Here is an 11,738-nt window from a genome sequence, read left to right as displayed (position 1 = left end):
GGAAATTTGGACCGGAGGATGGAGTGCGGTTGAGATCAGTGGCTTGGGTAAATCCCTCAAGCGTGTCAAAGACGGCGGACTACTGTTAGCACTAGCCCTCACCCCTCCACCAGCCATAAAGTCCCTCACTCTGGTCGCTTCTGGTAACTCCAGCCTACACAATGTAGCTGCCTGTTAGATCATTTAATTTGGTTCTGAGGGAAAAACTGATCCGCGAATAATAAAATCCTGTCATTCTTAGAAACCGACCACCCTTGGCCGAGAAAGCTGATTTATTGTCTACAACACCAGGGCATGCAAAACATGGAACATCAAGCTGGTGGCTGCTGCTAGGGGTAGCACTATCACTTTCCAGTTCCACCCACTTTCGTGTTCTTTCTTCCCTAGAACTTGCGACCTACTGCTCTGTTGCGGCAGTGGTAAAGGAAGATAGTCCACTCGTGCCGTACGCGAGGTGATCGAAGTGAGCAGGCCAATTCCCGTTCCATGAAAGTGTGAAAGAAACACTTGATTTAGCTTGAGCACCCAGCTGGTTGCCGCTTCTATGCGAACCGCGCACTGCGAGATGAGAAAAAGACCCCTGGTTCTGCGCTTACGTGAATCTTCCCAAGCCTTCAACATTGGTGTGAGTCGGTCTTCCGTATACAAAGGAGTGGACCCACGGGCGAAGAAAACTAGATGATTCGCAAGCGATGCGGCGGATTCAATGGCGCAATTGGCACCTTCTGCTATATTCGGTGCCATCTATACATCATTGTCAACTACCCTAACCAGACGCATTTCAAGGCGTGCGGGTTACCTTGTGTACCGCATCCCCTATCCCTACAAACCGGCCCCAGGACCATCTGTTTTGGAATCCCTCTTCCAGTGACGCCACAACGCATGAATCAGAGCGGTTGAAGACTTCGCCAAACGTGACATCGCTGGTGACATGCTTCTTCAGAAACGGTTCGACGATCCTGGATACATATGCGCGGTCGGCAGTATGGCGGGGGATCAACACTGGCATCATTGTGCGCGCAATCGACATGAACCAGCAGACTCTGGAGTCCGCTCCCACCATAATCACCGTTAACCAGCCATGTCCATAAGTCCGATGGACGTCTCCTTTCTTCAGGCCGGAAATTGACTGAGCGATACCGAACACACCAGCGAAAGAATCGGTCAAGGGAATCTCCGAAAACCAGCGAGAGCTGGCAACGGCCTCATAGATATCACGGATATGATGCCACATCTGCTCACGCACGGTGCTATGAACACCGTCCGCACCAACCACCAGATCCCCTGAGACACGCATTCCATCTGCACTGTGCACCGTAACATTATCTGAAGATGACACTATGCGGACGACCCGCCGATTGAAGAATAGCCGACTGCTCTGGAGGCGAGTATACAAAATGCCTAGGAGTGCCCGTCGGGCGATAACGAGGACAGGATAATCAAATCTACCCGAAGTCAGTCCACAATCTCTTTCAAAATTATAATCGCCGCATACCGTCCGAAAGATCGAATTCGTCCCGCATCAACTCGTCGCAGCAAGTGTCCGGTCTCAAGCCAAGTGCTGTGCGATACCATGCATTGACCTTGGTCCAGCACGTCTTGATACAGTCCCAACTGATCAAGAATCCGGGCGCCATTCGGAAGGATGGCAAGCCCAGCACCATCCGGGTATGTATCGGATCTCGCTTCGAGAATGGTGAAGTCGATACCGGTGTTGGACAAACAATGGGCGAGAGTCAGGCCGGCGATCGAGGCACCCACAATGATAACGTGGAACGGCCGTTGACTGTTGGGTTTGGACATTGCCACGACACTGGGGAGGGCATGGTCTAGGATTTTTGTCAGAACCTAAAGGGTCATGACGAAGAATGAATGGTAATAATAATAGTAATCGAGCATATTAGTGATAAGTGTAATCAGGTGGACATAGTAATATCCTTGGACTTGGGGATCAGGAGCCCCAATGTTCCATATAAGGAGCTCTTCTGGCATATCATCGACTGGGACATTCACTCTGGTCACAGGCCACGGAATGGCAGGTACGACCGGTAAACGGTCAGGTCGTGGCCACATCTGACCGCTTGTGCTACTCGGGTAGAAGCAGAGATGAAGGAGGTAAGCTCAGAACAGACATCTGCACATGCTATGGTCAGTATGGCTCCTCACAGGATATATAAACCAACAGAGCCATGGTCCCTGACCTTTTAACATATCATCATGTCTGATCGCAATTCTCGCCGAACCTACAGATAATCCAGTAGTCTCTTCAGGACGTATGGTTTTTAGAGGCAACTCCACTTATCCGACAACGAGAAGTTGATGCCACAACATTATCGTCCGAACACCAAACCAACGGTAGACAACCCCCCCAAGTAGCTTCAACCTTACAACCAAGTCCAAACCCAGGGCATAGTTCGCATAACACGAAGCTGACACATCGCGCGTAATTAGCCGACCATTAAGAAAGCACCAACGAGTTATATAAATCCTGACTCAGTTAAAGTTAGCTCACTAATTATAGTTATTAGTGGTCATACGGGCTGGAGGTTAACGTTAAACATCCATGTCAAACGAGTCCACAACACCCCTGTAGATAACAGTGTGGGTGGTGGGTGGCTCGGGTAAGTGAGTTTTAGTTAGTTAGCTGGTGGGGTGGGGGTAAGCCTAATGCTTGGAGGGTTTAATATGTGTGAGTGAGTGACCGGGCTTACGGAAACATTATTTAGTGAATACAGATACGTCGTAGCAGTAGTAGTGGTACTCCGTAATAGACTCGTCTAATATGTAATATGTTGATTGTTGAGGGCAAGTTGCAGCCGGTAGAGAGAGAGAGACCGGTGCCTCGGCTATGCCGTGGGTGCATTTCGGTGTAGATAAAATCACTCACCTCTGTAAAGTAAGTAGTTTTGCTGATTTGCATGCATGCATACTGTATACAGTTGTGCTTATCATTTAAAAAATGAGTAAATGTAAACATAATGCATCTTGGGTATGTACTCGTTCATAACTATTAGATAGATAGATTAAGCAGTCTTCAGCGAAATATACCCCATGAATAAATAAACACTGCAGAAAAAGTAGATTAAGGAGGGAGGGGGTGTAGAGTTGTCTGGGACGGACGGGACGGGGATCCATACTTACCATACCCACACCTTAATCACTTTCACAACCCCGCGAACAAAATTCACATCCACACACACACCATCAACAAGGCAGCGAGACGAGGAGGACCCATTGGAGGTTGGGTTGGAAAAGAGAAGAAAGACAAACTAAATTGCTCCGACCCGGTCGCGGCTGTCAATCCCTCCCGGATTCGCACTGGAATCTGGTCCATCGCGGCGGGGCCGGGACTGGATCAGCTCCAGGTTCAAATGGCTGGATGGGGTTCAACAACATCGCTAAAGGGAGCGATGGGCCAATCAAGGATCGCAGCGACGGGGAAGGAATGTCAGATATCCGCCCTCTCCGTCTGTATGAGAGTGGAGCCCGAGAGATGGAGCCCGGTATGGTACTGTCGCTCCCGTGACGATTCCCACTAACTGAACTAGACTGGGCAACCACTAATTGTATCTAGGCTAGAAGCCCGTGAGGAACAAGGCAACCCGGTTACACAGGCTGGATGCCATTGGCATCACATAATTATGCGTCAGTTCATATCGTGTGGATGATTTGTGATCGAACAACTTATGTACCCATTGACAACTATGCAAACAAAAAGATGTGTTTTGAACAAGCAAGGAAGGGATGAAAGGAATCAAAGTCCAGATAAAACAAATGCCCCAACCAACTCCACGCGCTTTAATGACAGTCACGCTTGTAGATGAGATATGACCAATGATAAATGGCTTAAAAAAAAAGAAAAGAAATGCAACTTCAGGAAGAGACGGGGATGGAAACAAAACAAAGGAGTATCCCGGTGGTATCGTCGCTTATGTAGAATGAAAATTCAAGGGAATACAATCCAGTCACGCTAAAGGAGTGCGCCCGCTATGCTGTACGTCAGTCGCCATGGCTCATCTCCGGCGAAGACGATTAGCGCGGAAAGCCGTCAAGTCAATTGATTCCGCCGACTGCGCATCATCATCCACCTCAATGGTATCCATCTTCGTCAGAGATTGCCTGTCAACCTCAATGGTCGTGGCTGCGGATGCCTCCGTCTCGTCCTCGACTGTTGGTTCCTCGGGCTGTTCTGCCTTCAGACGGCGGACTTCATTGGTAGCCAGGTCTAAAAGGCTTTTAAATTTGCCTTCTACATTGGTCAATTCCGTCGAGCAGTCTCCAGATCGGAGAAACTGGTATGCAGCCGTCTCACACACTCCGTGTACCAGTTCCAGCTGCTTCTCCGCCATATCAAATGCAGACTCTTTGGGCATGTCCTGGGCGCGAGGCACCGGAGGACCCCGGTTGCGGGCTTTGCGGATGCTAGATAGCACATCGTCTTCGCCGGACTCGAAGGGTGAAAGTGAAGGAGCCAGGCTATTCATCCTTGCGCTTCTGCCCAGCATCTTGCTGCGGTACCCTGGCAATGGCAGTTGCGACATTCTGCCTTTCCGGATGTTGTTGCGAGCTGTCCCAATGTGGCGCACCATTTCTTCCAAAACGTGTTGTGTGTGGCCGTCATAGTGAATAATGAGGTTGTTGCGCGTACTAACAAGCGGGTTCCTGTCCCTGGCGTCCATGGAGGGCGCATCTTCAGCACCCCGTTTACGAGGGTTCACATTCGCTTGGTTTTGGGAGGTATTAGGCGTCGTGACGGTGGTATGTGTTTCCGCAGCAGAAGATTGAGGGCGGGTTTCCGTTTCGGGCTCCGACGAGCGCAGGTCCTCGGTTCGAATGGAGCAGACCGAGCTGTTCTTGCGACGGCGCGGTCTCACCGTAACATGTCTTCTGTAGGCCTCGGCGTATTCTGCGTGTTTCGCGGCGGTGTGGGCAGATAACTCTGCAAGTCGATCGATCCAAGAGGGAATGTTTTCCGTAAGGTGGGTGAAGGCCCCCAGGGCGTCCATTTGAGCGGGCATAATGTGATTCATTGGGAGAGGAACATGTGCTTTGTAGGCCGGATTTGTACTTCCGGGAAGAAATTCAAGTGTGTGGATTAGTGGTTCCACTAAGCCCACTTTAGAAGTTCAGCCGTCTCGATCGCGAGCAAGGGAAATGTAATAAAAAATTGATGTTAAGGCGGATTGTGTGATGGAAAAGTAGCGAAATCGTTTCGTCGTGGAGTCGTGAACAGCCGATGGGCGGTGGTGGTGAGGACAAAGGTGCAGGGATTCAGGAACCTACAACTGTTCCATGGATCGGGGACTGCGCACGAGAGCGGTGTCGAACTAGTGGGCGGGAGGAGGAAAATAAGATACCGGGGTAGAAGAAGGTAGAATGAACGATGAAAGGGCAGAGGTGACTGGCACTACGGGATTGAACCACGATCAGGAGGTGAAAAGAAGGGGGGGGGGGGGGGGGAAGAAAGGAGGGCAGAAGAGAGAAGCAATGGAAGGAGAAGTGAGTTGGATGTGAAGGAGCTGACAGGACCGAAGAAGAAGAGGAAGAATACTATTACTATTACTATTACTGCGAGGGAGAGTGACGTCCCCGAAAGTGAAGCCCGAAGCGTGGGTCTGAGCCATGCAGCAGGATGCATTACCGTAATATTTCAGCCCGCCCTTTCACATGACGATGACCAGGGGATACCAGATTACCAGTATGCATACCAGTCTGTTGTATGGACTAGAGCCAAAGTAGTAAGCAATGTTCGGTATTATGATTAAGATTCCTCGATATGCTTCCATTGACAGGGGTCCCCCTGCCAGTGCCGGCCACTCGGGCAATCCCATGGCCGGTTCCACTCCCTCTTCCCTCTCCTTTGTCATGGTTCGGGGGCCCCGGATTGGTTCCAGGCTGGTTGTCTTACGAGACAACCAAGAGTGTTGTGCGACTACACTAAAAGTACATATTTGTTGCAAACCCTCCCCCAACTGGTTTACTAAGTCCTTGCTAAGAGACCACCAGACCAGCGGTGAGTGTTTTCATCCTCTGTATCTTTACCATCGTGAGGGGAAACCCAGATCATAATAAGCATCATAAGGTGATTGTCAGTGAGGAGCAGGAAGAACGAGCAGCACTGCAGTAGTGTCAGGCTGAGTTCGGAGGAAACTAGTACTGTCTCTAAACGAGCTCCCGTCACAGATGAAACCCGACCGACACCAGCAAGGCCTTCCAGAAATGAGGTCCCCGTGTATGGCATTCTGGAAGCTTTTCTCCCCATATATTTCAAACACGTCCAGTGGCAGTTTCATCCACAATAACTGTAAGTAATGTTAGTCAAAATTGGGGCAGAACACGTGCCGACACAAAAACCACCCGTCACAAAGAACCTCCCCTTCCACTACCTCCATCAATCACTCCAATTCAACCATCCCATCCCATCGACATGGGTCTGCATCAAGCCATTGTCCAATGTCGCAGCTGCAAGAAATGAACGTGAAATCTCCGGACAAAACCGAAGGTCATCCTAAGACTCGCTAACGGCGACTTTACCCAAGAAAGTCATGACACGTAACGGCCTGTGCCCACGGCCAGACAGGGATCTCAAGACGAGTCAGAGCTCTCGGAAATGACCAGGATATTCTGCCCTTGACTGACAGCTGCCCCGACCACTGCAAGGTCGCGACCCGCCCAGGATTTCTCCCATCATGTCTTGCTCACCTTATAGGATTGGGCTGCGGGACCGCCGATCGTCCCGCACGGAGCCGTGGGATGACAGAAGCCATCAAACATGGTTGGCTTTGTTCGGGCATGTTATGCTGTGATCCAGATAATCCTGGAGAACGATTCTGGGCATGATGACTTGTTCGTCCATGATTCCTGGGTTTCGGTGTACAGGATACTCGGCTACCATGTCATTCCGGTCTGCTGATTGCATTGCGAGGTTTCCCCCGCCCTACGGTACTTTGGAGCAGTGCAGCAAGTTTGTCCCGCTGCACACCACTCGGCCGCCGCCAGTGGCAAGTCAGGCAATCAGTTGATGCATTTCATTATTATTCCACTAACATACCCCGTACTAAGACCATGAGGTGTTTTTACCCATCTCTAGCTTGTTTAATCCGAATAAACCCTCGGGCTAGGCTCTGCCAGTCCAAACCGACCCATGACGCCAGACACTAGCTGCCTCCCTAATGCCAAAAGCAAATAAGGCCAGCAATAAACAAGAAGCCCCTTGTTAACTCCATAAAGAACAGGGAACACATGACGGGTCCGGTTGAAACGAATGCAGAAAAGAAAGATCCTTCTCGGCCATCATGCCCCTCCTTGTTCCCAAAGCGCTATCCATTTATTCAGTATATACCGGATTTCATCGACGGTGTCCTTGGCCGCCTTCCATTTATCCTCGCAGTCTGCTATCTTGTCTTGTAGCTGCCGGTCCAAGTGTTTGAAAGCCGTCACTCTTGACGCCGCAACGAGGCTATCCTTTGGAAGGCCATAATTCTTATCCTTGGCTTGCTTCTGTGGGACCTCTTCTTCCTCGTCTTCCTCTTCTATACTAGGTAGAGCCCCGGCTTCAGCATTGCCTGGCAATGTCTTGGATGGCCTGCCTCGTTTCTTCGGTGTCGATTCACCTGTTTCGGTGTTAAATTGAGCTTGATGATTCTTAAACTTGAGCTTGATGCGCTGACCCTCTTCAGATCCCGTTTCGTTGCCGCTGACATCGCCATCATTCTTCTTGGCCCTCTTAGGGTTGGCCCCCGGCTCAGCAGTCTGCTTGCGCTTCTTGGAGGGCTGGGAAGCTCCCTGTCCTTCCGCATCTATGCGAATTTAGCAACAATAAGTCATACGGAATATTAATGACACCCACCTGGAATAACGCTGCGATGGACGCACCGTCTCTTTGCTTTCTTGCAAGGAGCACATGCCGGCGTCAACTTCTCCTTCGGGCTGTTATTCGAATCGCTGGAAGATTCCATCTTCTTGGTCTTCTTGGTGGGCTTTGAAGCTTTCTTTGGCGGGGTAGTAGGGGCAGGCTGCGCGGGGGGTGGTTGGGGGGCAGAAGGGGACGGAGGAGCTGAAGCAGCCTTGGCTGTGGCAGATGAAGCTTCGGAATTAGCCTAACAAACGATCGTTAGCGCTGCTCCACAAAATCTAACAACGGGGTAACCCACCTGCTGGGGGGAATGTTCAGCAGACGGAGCCATCTTCAAAGCAGTGTCGTCCTGCGAGTCGGATATTTCCGCTTTGAGTATGACTGATTCAGCGGCAGTACACGTGGGACAGGTGTCTGAGACGTCGCAGAAGCCTCGACACTCGGGACAGATGAGTCTACCACCTTCAGTGGACGAAGACATTCTGTTGGGGTTTGAGGGTTGTTTGTTCTTGGGTTACACCACGGAGGATGTTGACACAGGAAGGGAGTCGATTTAGCTATGATTTATAACGGTAGGACAGAGTGGATAATTATGTCTGATGGCTATAGCCGATTTATAGATTGATCCCGGCCTGAAACACAACGAGGTTGTCTTGATGCCGGTGCTTCTTTGTGCTAATTGTGTGTTTCAGGATACAACGCTTCGGAAATGTCCACAAAACGCGCCGCTTTATTCGGACAAGCAACAAGCAACAAAGAAGACAAACAGTATAATGCCTCGGTTTATCTCACCGCTACATTCAAAGACGACAACCAGGCTTTATCACATTTCAACCTACTCATTGTTAATACAGCGTACAAAGATAACCTTCAATTTAATCTACAATGAACCTCATCCATCACTTTCATCAATCCCACCAAAAATAGCATCAAGCAAAGAATAAGAATAAGAGAAATAATGTATCTAATAATCAAGGCCACAAATCCACCTCCTCCCACTCCTCCCCATCCCTCACAGCCGTCCACCTCGTCCTAATCGGATTCGAAGGATCATTAACATCCAACCTCTCGACCTCCTCCGGCCGAATCACCACCACCCTGAAATTCTCCCTCGCAACCTTATCCTTGAGATCCTCCACCTTCTGCCCCAGCTTCAACTCCGGATGTCCGGGATCCTGATTCCTGGGTGTCCCAGGCGGGGGATTTTTAAAAGTCCCTACAGTCAATGCCCATCAGCACCCATACACCCAAATAAGAAAAGAGATAGAACGTACCTCTCATCCCCGGCGAATGATTCGCAAAATACATATCAACCTGCCTCTCCCAACTCCACCCTTCCCCCTCCCTAACCTTCCTCAACCCCTTCTCAACGAACCCCCTCCCCACCCTCTCTTCCTCATCCCCATCCCCCAGAGGATTACCAATAATACATGCCTTTCCCCTCACCCTCCACATATTCCCCACCTCCCTCAACCAAAACACCGCTTCAACCACACCCCCCGAACTCTCCAATTCCTTGACCTTCTCCATCCGCTTATCCGTCGTGAGGGCGAGCATCTCCGACTCGTAGATATCCGGGTTTAGACCTAAGTGCTGGTCTTTGAGGGATTGGATGGCCGTGGGGTGGAGATTCAGGGTTGGGAAGAAGCCCCGGAATTCGACGGTGCGGGAGCGGGGGAGGGGGGTTGCGGAGAGAGGGGGGAGGGAGAGCGTGGTGAGGGTTATGGAGGTGGAGGTGGGGGAGGAGGTTAGGTGGGTTGTTAGGAGGGGGAGGTAGGGGGCTGCTTTTGGCATTTTTAATGCTTTGGGTGGGATTGTGTACTAGGATGAATGAGTAGAGACTAATTTGGGGGTGGATGGTGGTTGTTTGTGAGTGAGTGGTAAGTGGGATGGGAGGGGAGCTAGATGATGGAGGAGCTATTGCATGACGTTAGGTTGTGTGGTGAGTGGTGTGTAAGTTGATAGCGGCAGGCACGTGCTGTTATCTTATCTGATCTGTTGGTTGCGTTGGTTGCGTTGGGAATTGGTAAGTAGTGTTTGAGTTGTGGGTGAGATGAAATAATTATTCGGTAATTGGGTCTAGTAGTGGATTATTCTTATGATATCTTATTTGGGAAATGCTGCTCATTTGCTGTATATGGAATGTGAGAATGCATCCATGGAATCGAACTTGGCGGTGGCTGGTAGTATATGTATATATATATATTGAGTACTACTACAGTAGTAGTACTTACTCATGTGTACGCGTAGTGGTGGAATGAAGCATTTGAAATTAGTGCTGGTACTTTGAAGTAGTCCTAGTAACAATGTAAGTAGTGCTTGGAAGAGGATGATGGGCTGGTGTAGTTAGTAGTAGAAGTGGGAAAGGAGATATGAATTGATGGAAGACTCTAGTACTAGTGATGAATTAGTATTGTGAAGATGACAAGGGCGATTCTTGTTCCACAACTTGAAATCCCTCCACACTACTGCTGGACCGGGCCTAGTTCCTACTAGTAGTATGACTTCATGTCTATCGAGAACAATCTTACGGCCGGACATCGATAGTTTCACTTTTGCTACTATACCTCTGCAATCAATCGGAAGGCGTACATCTAAAAAACGTCAGGAAAAGGTATAATTTTATTGCCAAACACCGTGCCTCCATTCAGCACTAAACCAGATAAATATACCACAATAATGCACAAACAATCCCAGCAGTAAGAAAACACCCATCCTCAGCTATCTATGTCTGCATCTCCTCATCACTATCAGCATAATCCAACGCACCCCCAGGTATCCTCCCCTCATTCAACTCCTTCTCCAACCGCGAAATCTCCTGCAAACTCTTCGCCTCGCGAATCATCTTCTCCACCCTCTTCCTCTCCTTCTCCGTCAACTTCACCCGCACCGCCTTATCCGCGGGCGCTCCACGATCCGCGCCCCCAGCACCCGAAGGCACATCGAACGTGCGAGACTTGATTCCCATGATCTTGGACGCCAATGCGGACGGCTCCTCAGCTGTGCCGAAGAATTCGGTGGCTTTTTCGCGCTCGGCGTCTTTCACTTTCTGGTAGTCGAGGAAGCGAACACTGGGGATGCGCCAGATGACGTAGTAGCGGTAGTGCTATACCGATACCAACAACATTAGACTTGCTTTGATCTCACTGAAGTAGAGAGAAGGAATAAGAAGAAGATGAGCTTACCTCCTTCCTAGTAACAGGATTCTCCAACAACACCAAATGCGTCAACTGAGCCAAATTCCTAAGCGGATCCAAATCCGCCAACTCGTTCATGTTATTCGCCGTCAAGACCAGCGCGCTCAGATTCGGCACCGAGGATGATATCGTCGGCTGGATCTGCTTGACTCGGTTACGCGCGAGAAGGAGGGTGCGGAGACGAGGGAAGAAGGGGAAGTTTCCGAGTGAGGTAATATCGTTGTCTGTTAGGTCGATCGCATCTTGGTCCTACACATTTGGTTAATCTCCATACCACACATATAATGCCGCAAATAATTCCAGGAGAGAGATGAGGTGGAGTTACCTTGGCAATACCCAAGTTCTCAATAGCGGGTATCTTGTGCCCTATACGACTCAAACACAAAACCGATATCAATCAAGCTCATCTCAAAAGTGTAGTATCTGTTCTTTTCAGGACTGGTGGCTGGAACGCACCTCGAAGATCTAGCTCGCGGTCTTTGAGCGGGTTGATGTACGACAGGGAATTTTGGATGAGTTCGACGGTCAATCGCATGGTGGCGGGGGGATTCGAGAACGGGATCTATTGGGGTATCATGCACAAAGAAGAAGAAAGGTGCGCGGAAGCGACTGGTGTAGAGGAGATAGAGGATCGAGGAAAAGGTCAATTGAAGTAGCGGGGATGATGAGATTGAGACGGAGCTCTG

General features: G+C 49.9%; 5 protein-coding genes across 5 annotated transcripts; all 5 read right to left on the bottom strand.

Annotated features, from left to right (window-relative positions):
* Positions 1–279: 279 nt before the first annotated feature.
* Positions 280–1,803, bottom strand: BO85DRAFT_492447 (FAD-dependent oxidoreductase; the record flags this gene model as incomplete). Its single annotated transcript, XM_025663776.1, has 3 exons — positions 280–744; positions 800–1,445; positions 1,496–1,803. The coding sequence occupies 3 exons, from the start codon at positions 1,801–1,803 to the stop codon at positions 280–282; spliced, it is 1,419 nt and encodes a 472-aa protein (XP_025510971.1).
* Positions 1,804–3,668: 1,865 nt separating this feature from the next.
* On the bottom strand, positions 3,669–5,459 carry BO85DRAFT_453435 (uncharacterized protein). Its single transcript, XM_025661053.1, has one exon. It carries the CDS (start codon positions 5,016–5,018, stop codon positions 4,014–4,016), a length of 1,005 nt encoding a protein of 334 aa, XP_025510970.1. The 5' UTR covers positions 5,019–5,459; the 3' UTR covers positions 3,669–4,013.
* A 1,834-nt stretch (positions 5,460–7,293) lies between these two features.
* On the bottom strand, positions 7,294–8,812 carry BO85DRAFT_505117 (uncharacterized protein; the record flags this gene model as incomplete). Its single annotated transcript, XM_025664324.1, has 3 exons — positions 8,154–8,812; positions 7,850–8,099; positions 7,294–7,799 (listed from the first exon to the last, which is right to left on the bottom strand). Exons 1-3 carry the CDS (start codon positions 8,334–8,336, stop codon positions 7,294–7,296), a joined length of 939 nt encoding a protein of 312 aa, XP_025510969.1. The 5' UTR covers positions 8,337–8,812.
* Positions 8,813–8,826: 14 nt separating this feature from the next.
* Positions 8,827–9,649, bottom strand: BO85DRAFT_463304 (uncharacterized protein; the record flags this gene model as incomplete). The annotated part of the gene is made up of 2 exons (XM_025661917.1): positions 8,827–9,071; positions 9,130–9,649. 2 exons carry the CDS (start codon positions 9,647–9,649, stop codon positions 8,827–8,829), a joined length of 765 nt encoding a protein of 254 aa, XP_025510968.1.
* Positions 9,650–10,458: 809 nt separating this feature from the next.
* lea1 (U2 snRNP complex subunit LEA1) lies at positions 10,459–11,655 on the bottom strand. Its single transcript, XM_025661052.1, has 4 exons — positions 11,509–11,655; positions 11,378–11,418; positions 11,041–11,301; positions 10,459–10,961 (listed from the first exon to the last, which is right to left on the bottom strand). Exons 1-4 carry the CDS (start codon positions 11,585–11,587, stop codon positions 10,581–10,583), a joined length of 762 nt encoding a protein of 253 aa, XP_025510967.1. The 5' UTR covers positions 11,588–11,655; the 3' UTR covers positions 10,459–10,580.
* Positions 11,656–11,738: the final 83 nt, after the last annotated feature.

The sequence above is a fragment of the Aspergillus piperis genome, assembly GCF_003184755.1.
Source record: "Aspergillus piperis CBS 112811 unplaced genomic scaffold BO85scaffold_26, whole genome shotgun sequence".
NCBI classification, from domain to species: domain Eukaryota; kingdom Fungi; phylum Ascomycota; class Eurotiomycetes; order Eurotiales; family Aspergillaceae; genus Aspergillus; species Aspergillus piperis.
This window is presented reverse-complemented; position numbering and strand designations above follow the sequence as displayed.

What these genes read in the sequence shown, in the direction of transcription:
- BO85DRAFT_453435 (XM_025661053.1), bottom strand. Translation starts at nt 5,018, where the DNA reads ATGCCCGCTCAAATGGACGCCCTGGGGGCCTTCACCCACCTTACGGAA.
- lea1 (XM_025661052.1), bottom strand. Translation starts at nt 11,587, where the DNA reads ATGCGATTGACCGTCGAACTCATCCAAAATTCCCTGTCGTACATCAAC. An exon ending in CCGCGAGCTAGATCTTCGAG is followed by an intron (nt 11,419 to 11,508) that starts GTGCGTTCCAGC and finishes TGAGTCGTATAG; the next exon opens with GGCACAAGATACCCGCTATT. An exon ending in ATCCTGTTACTAGGAAGGAG is followed by an intron (nt 10,962 to 11,040) that starts GTAAGCTCATCT and finishes GTATCGGTATAG; the next exon opens with CACTACCGCTACTACGTCAT.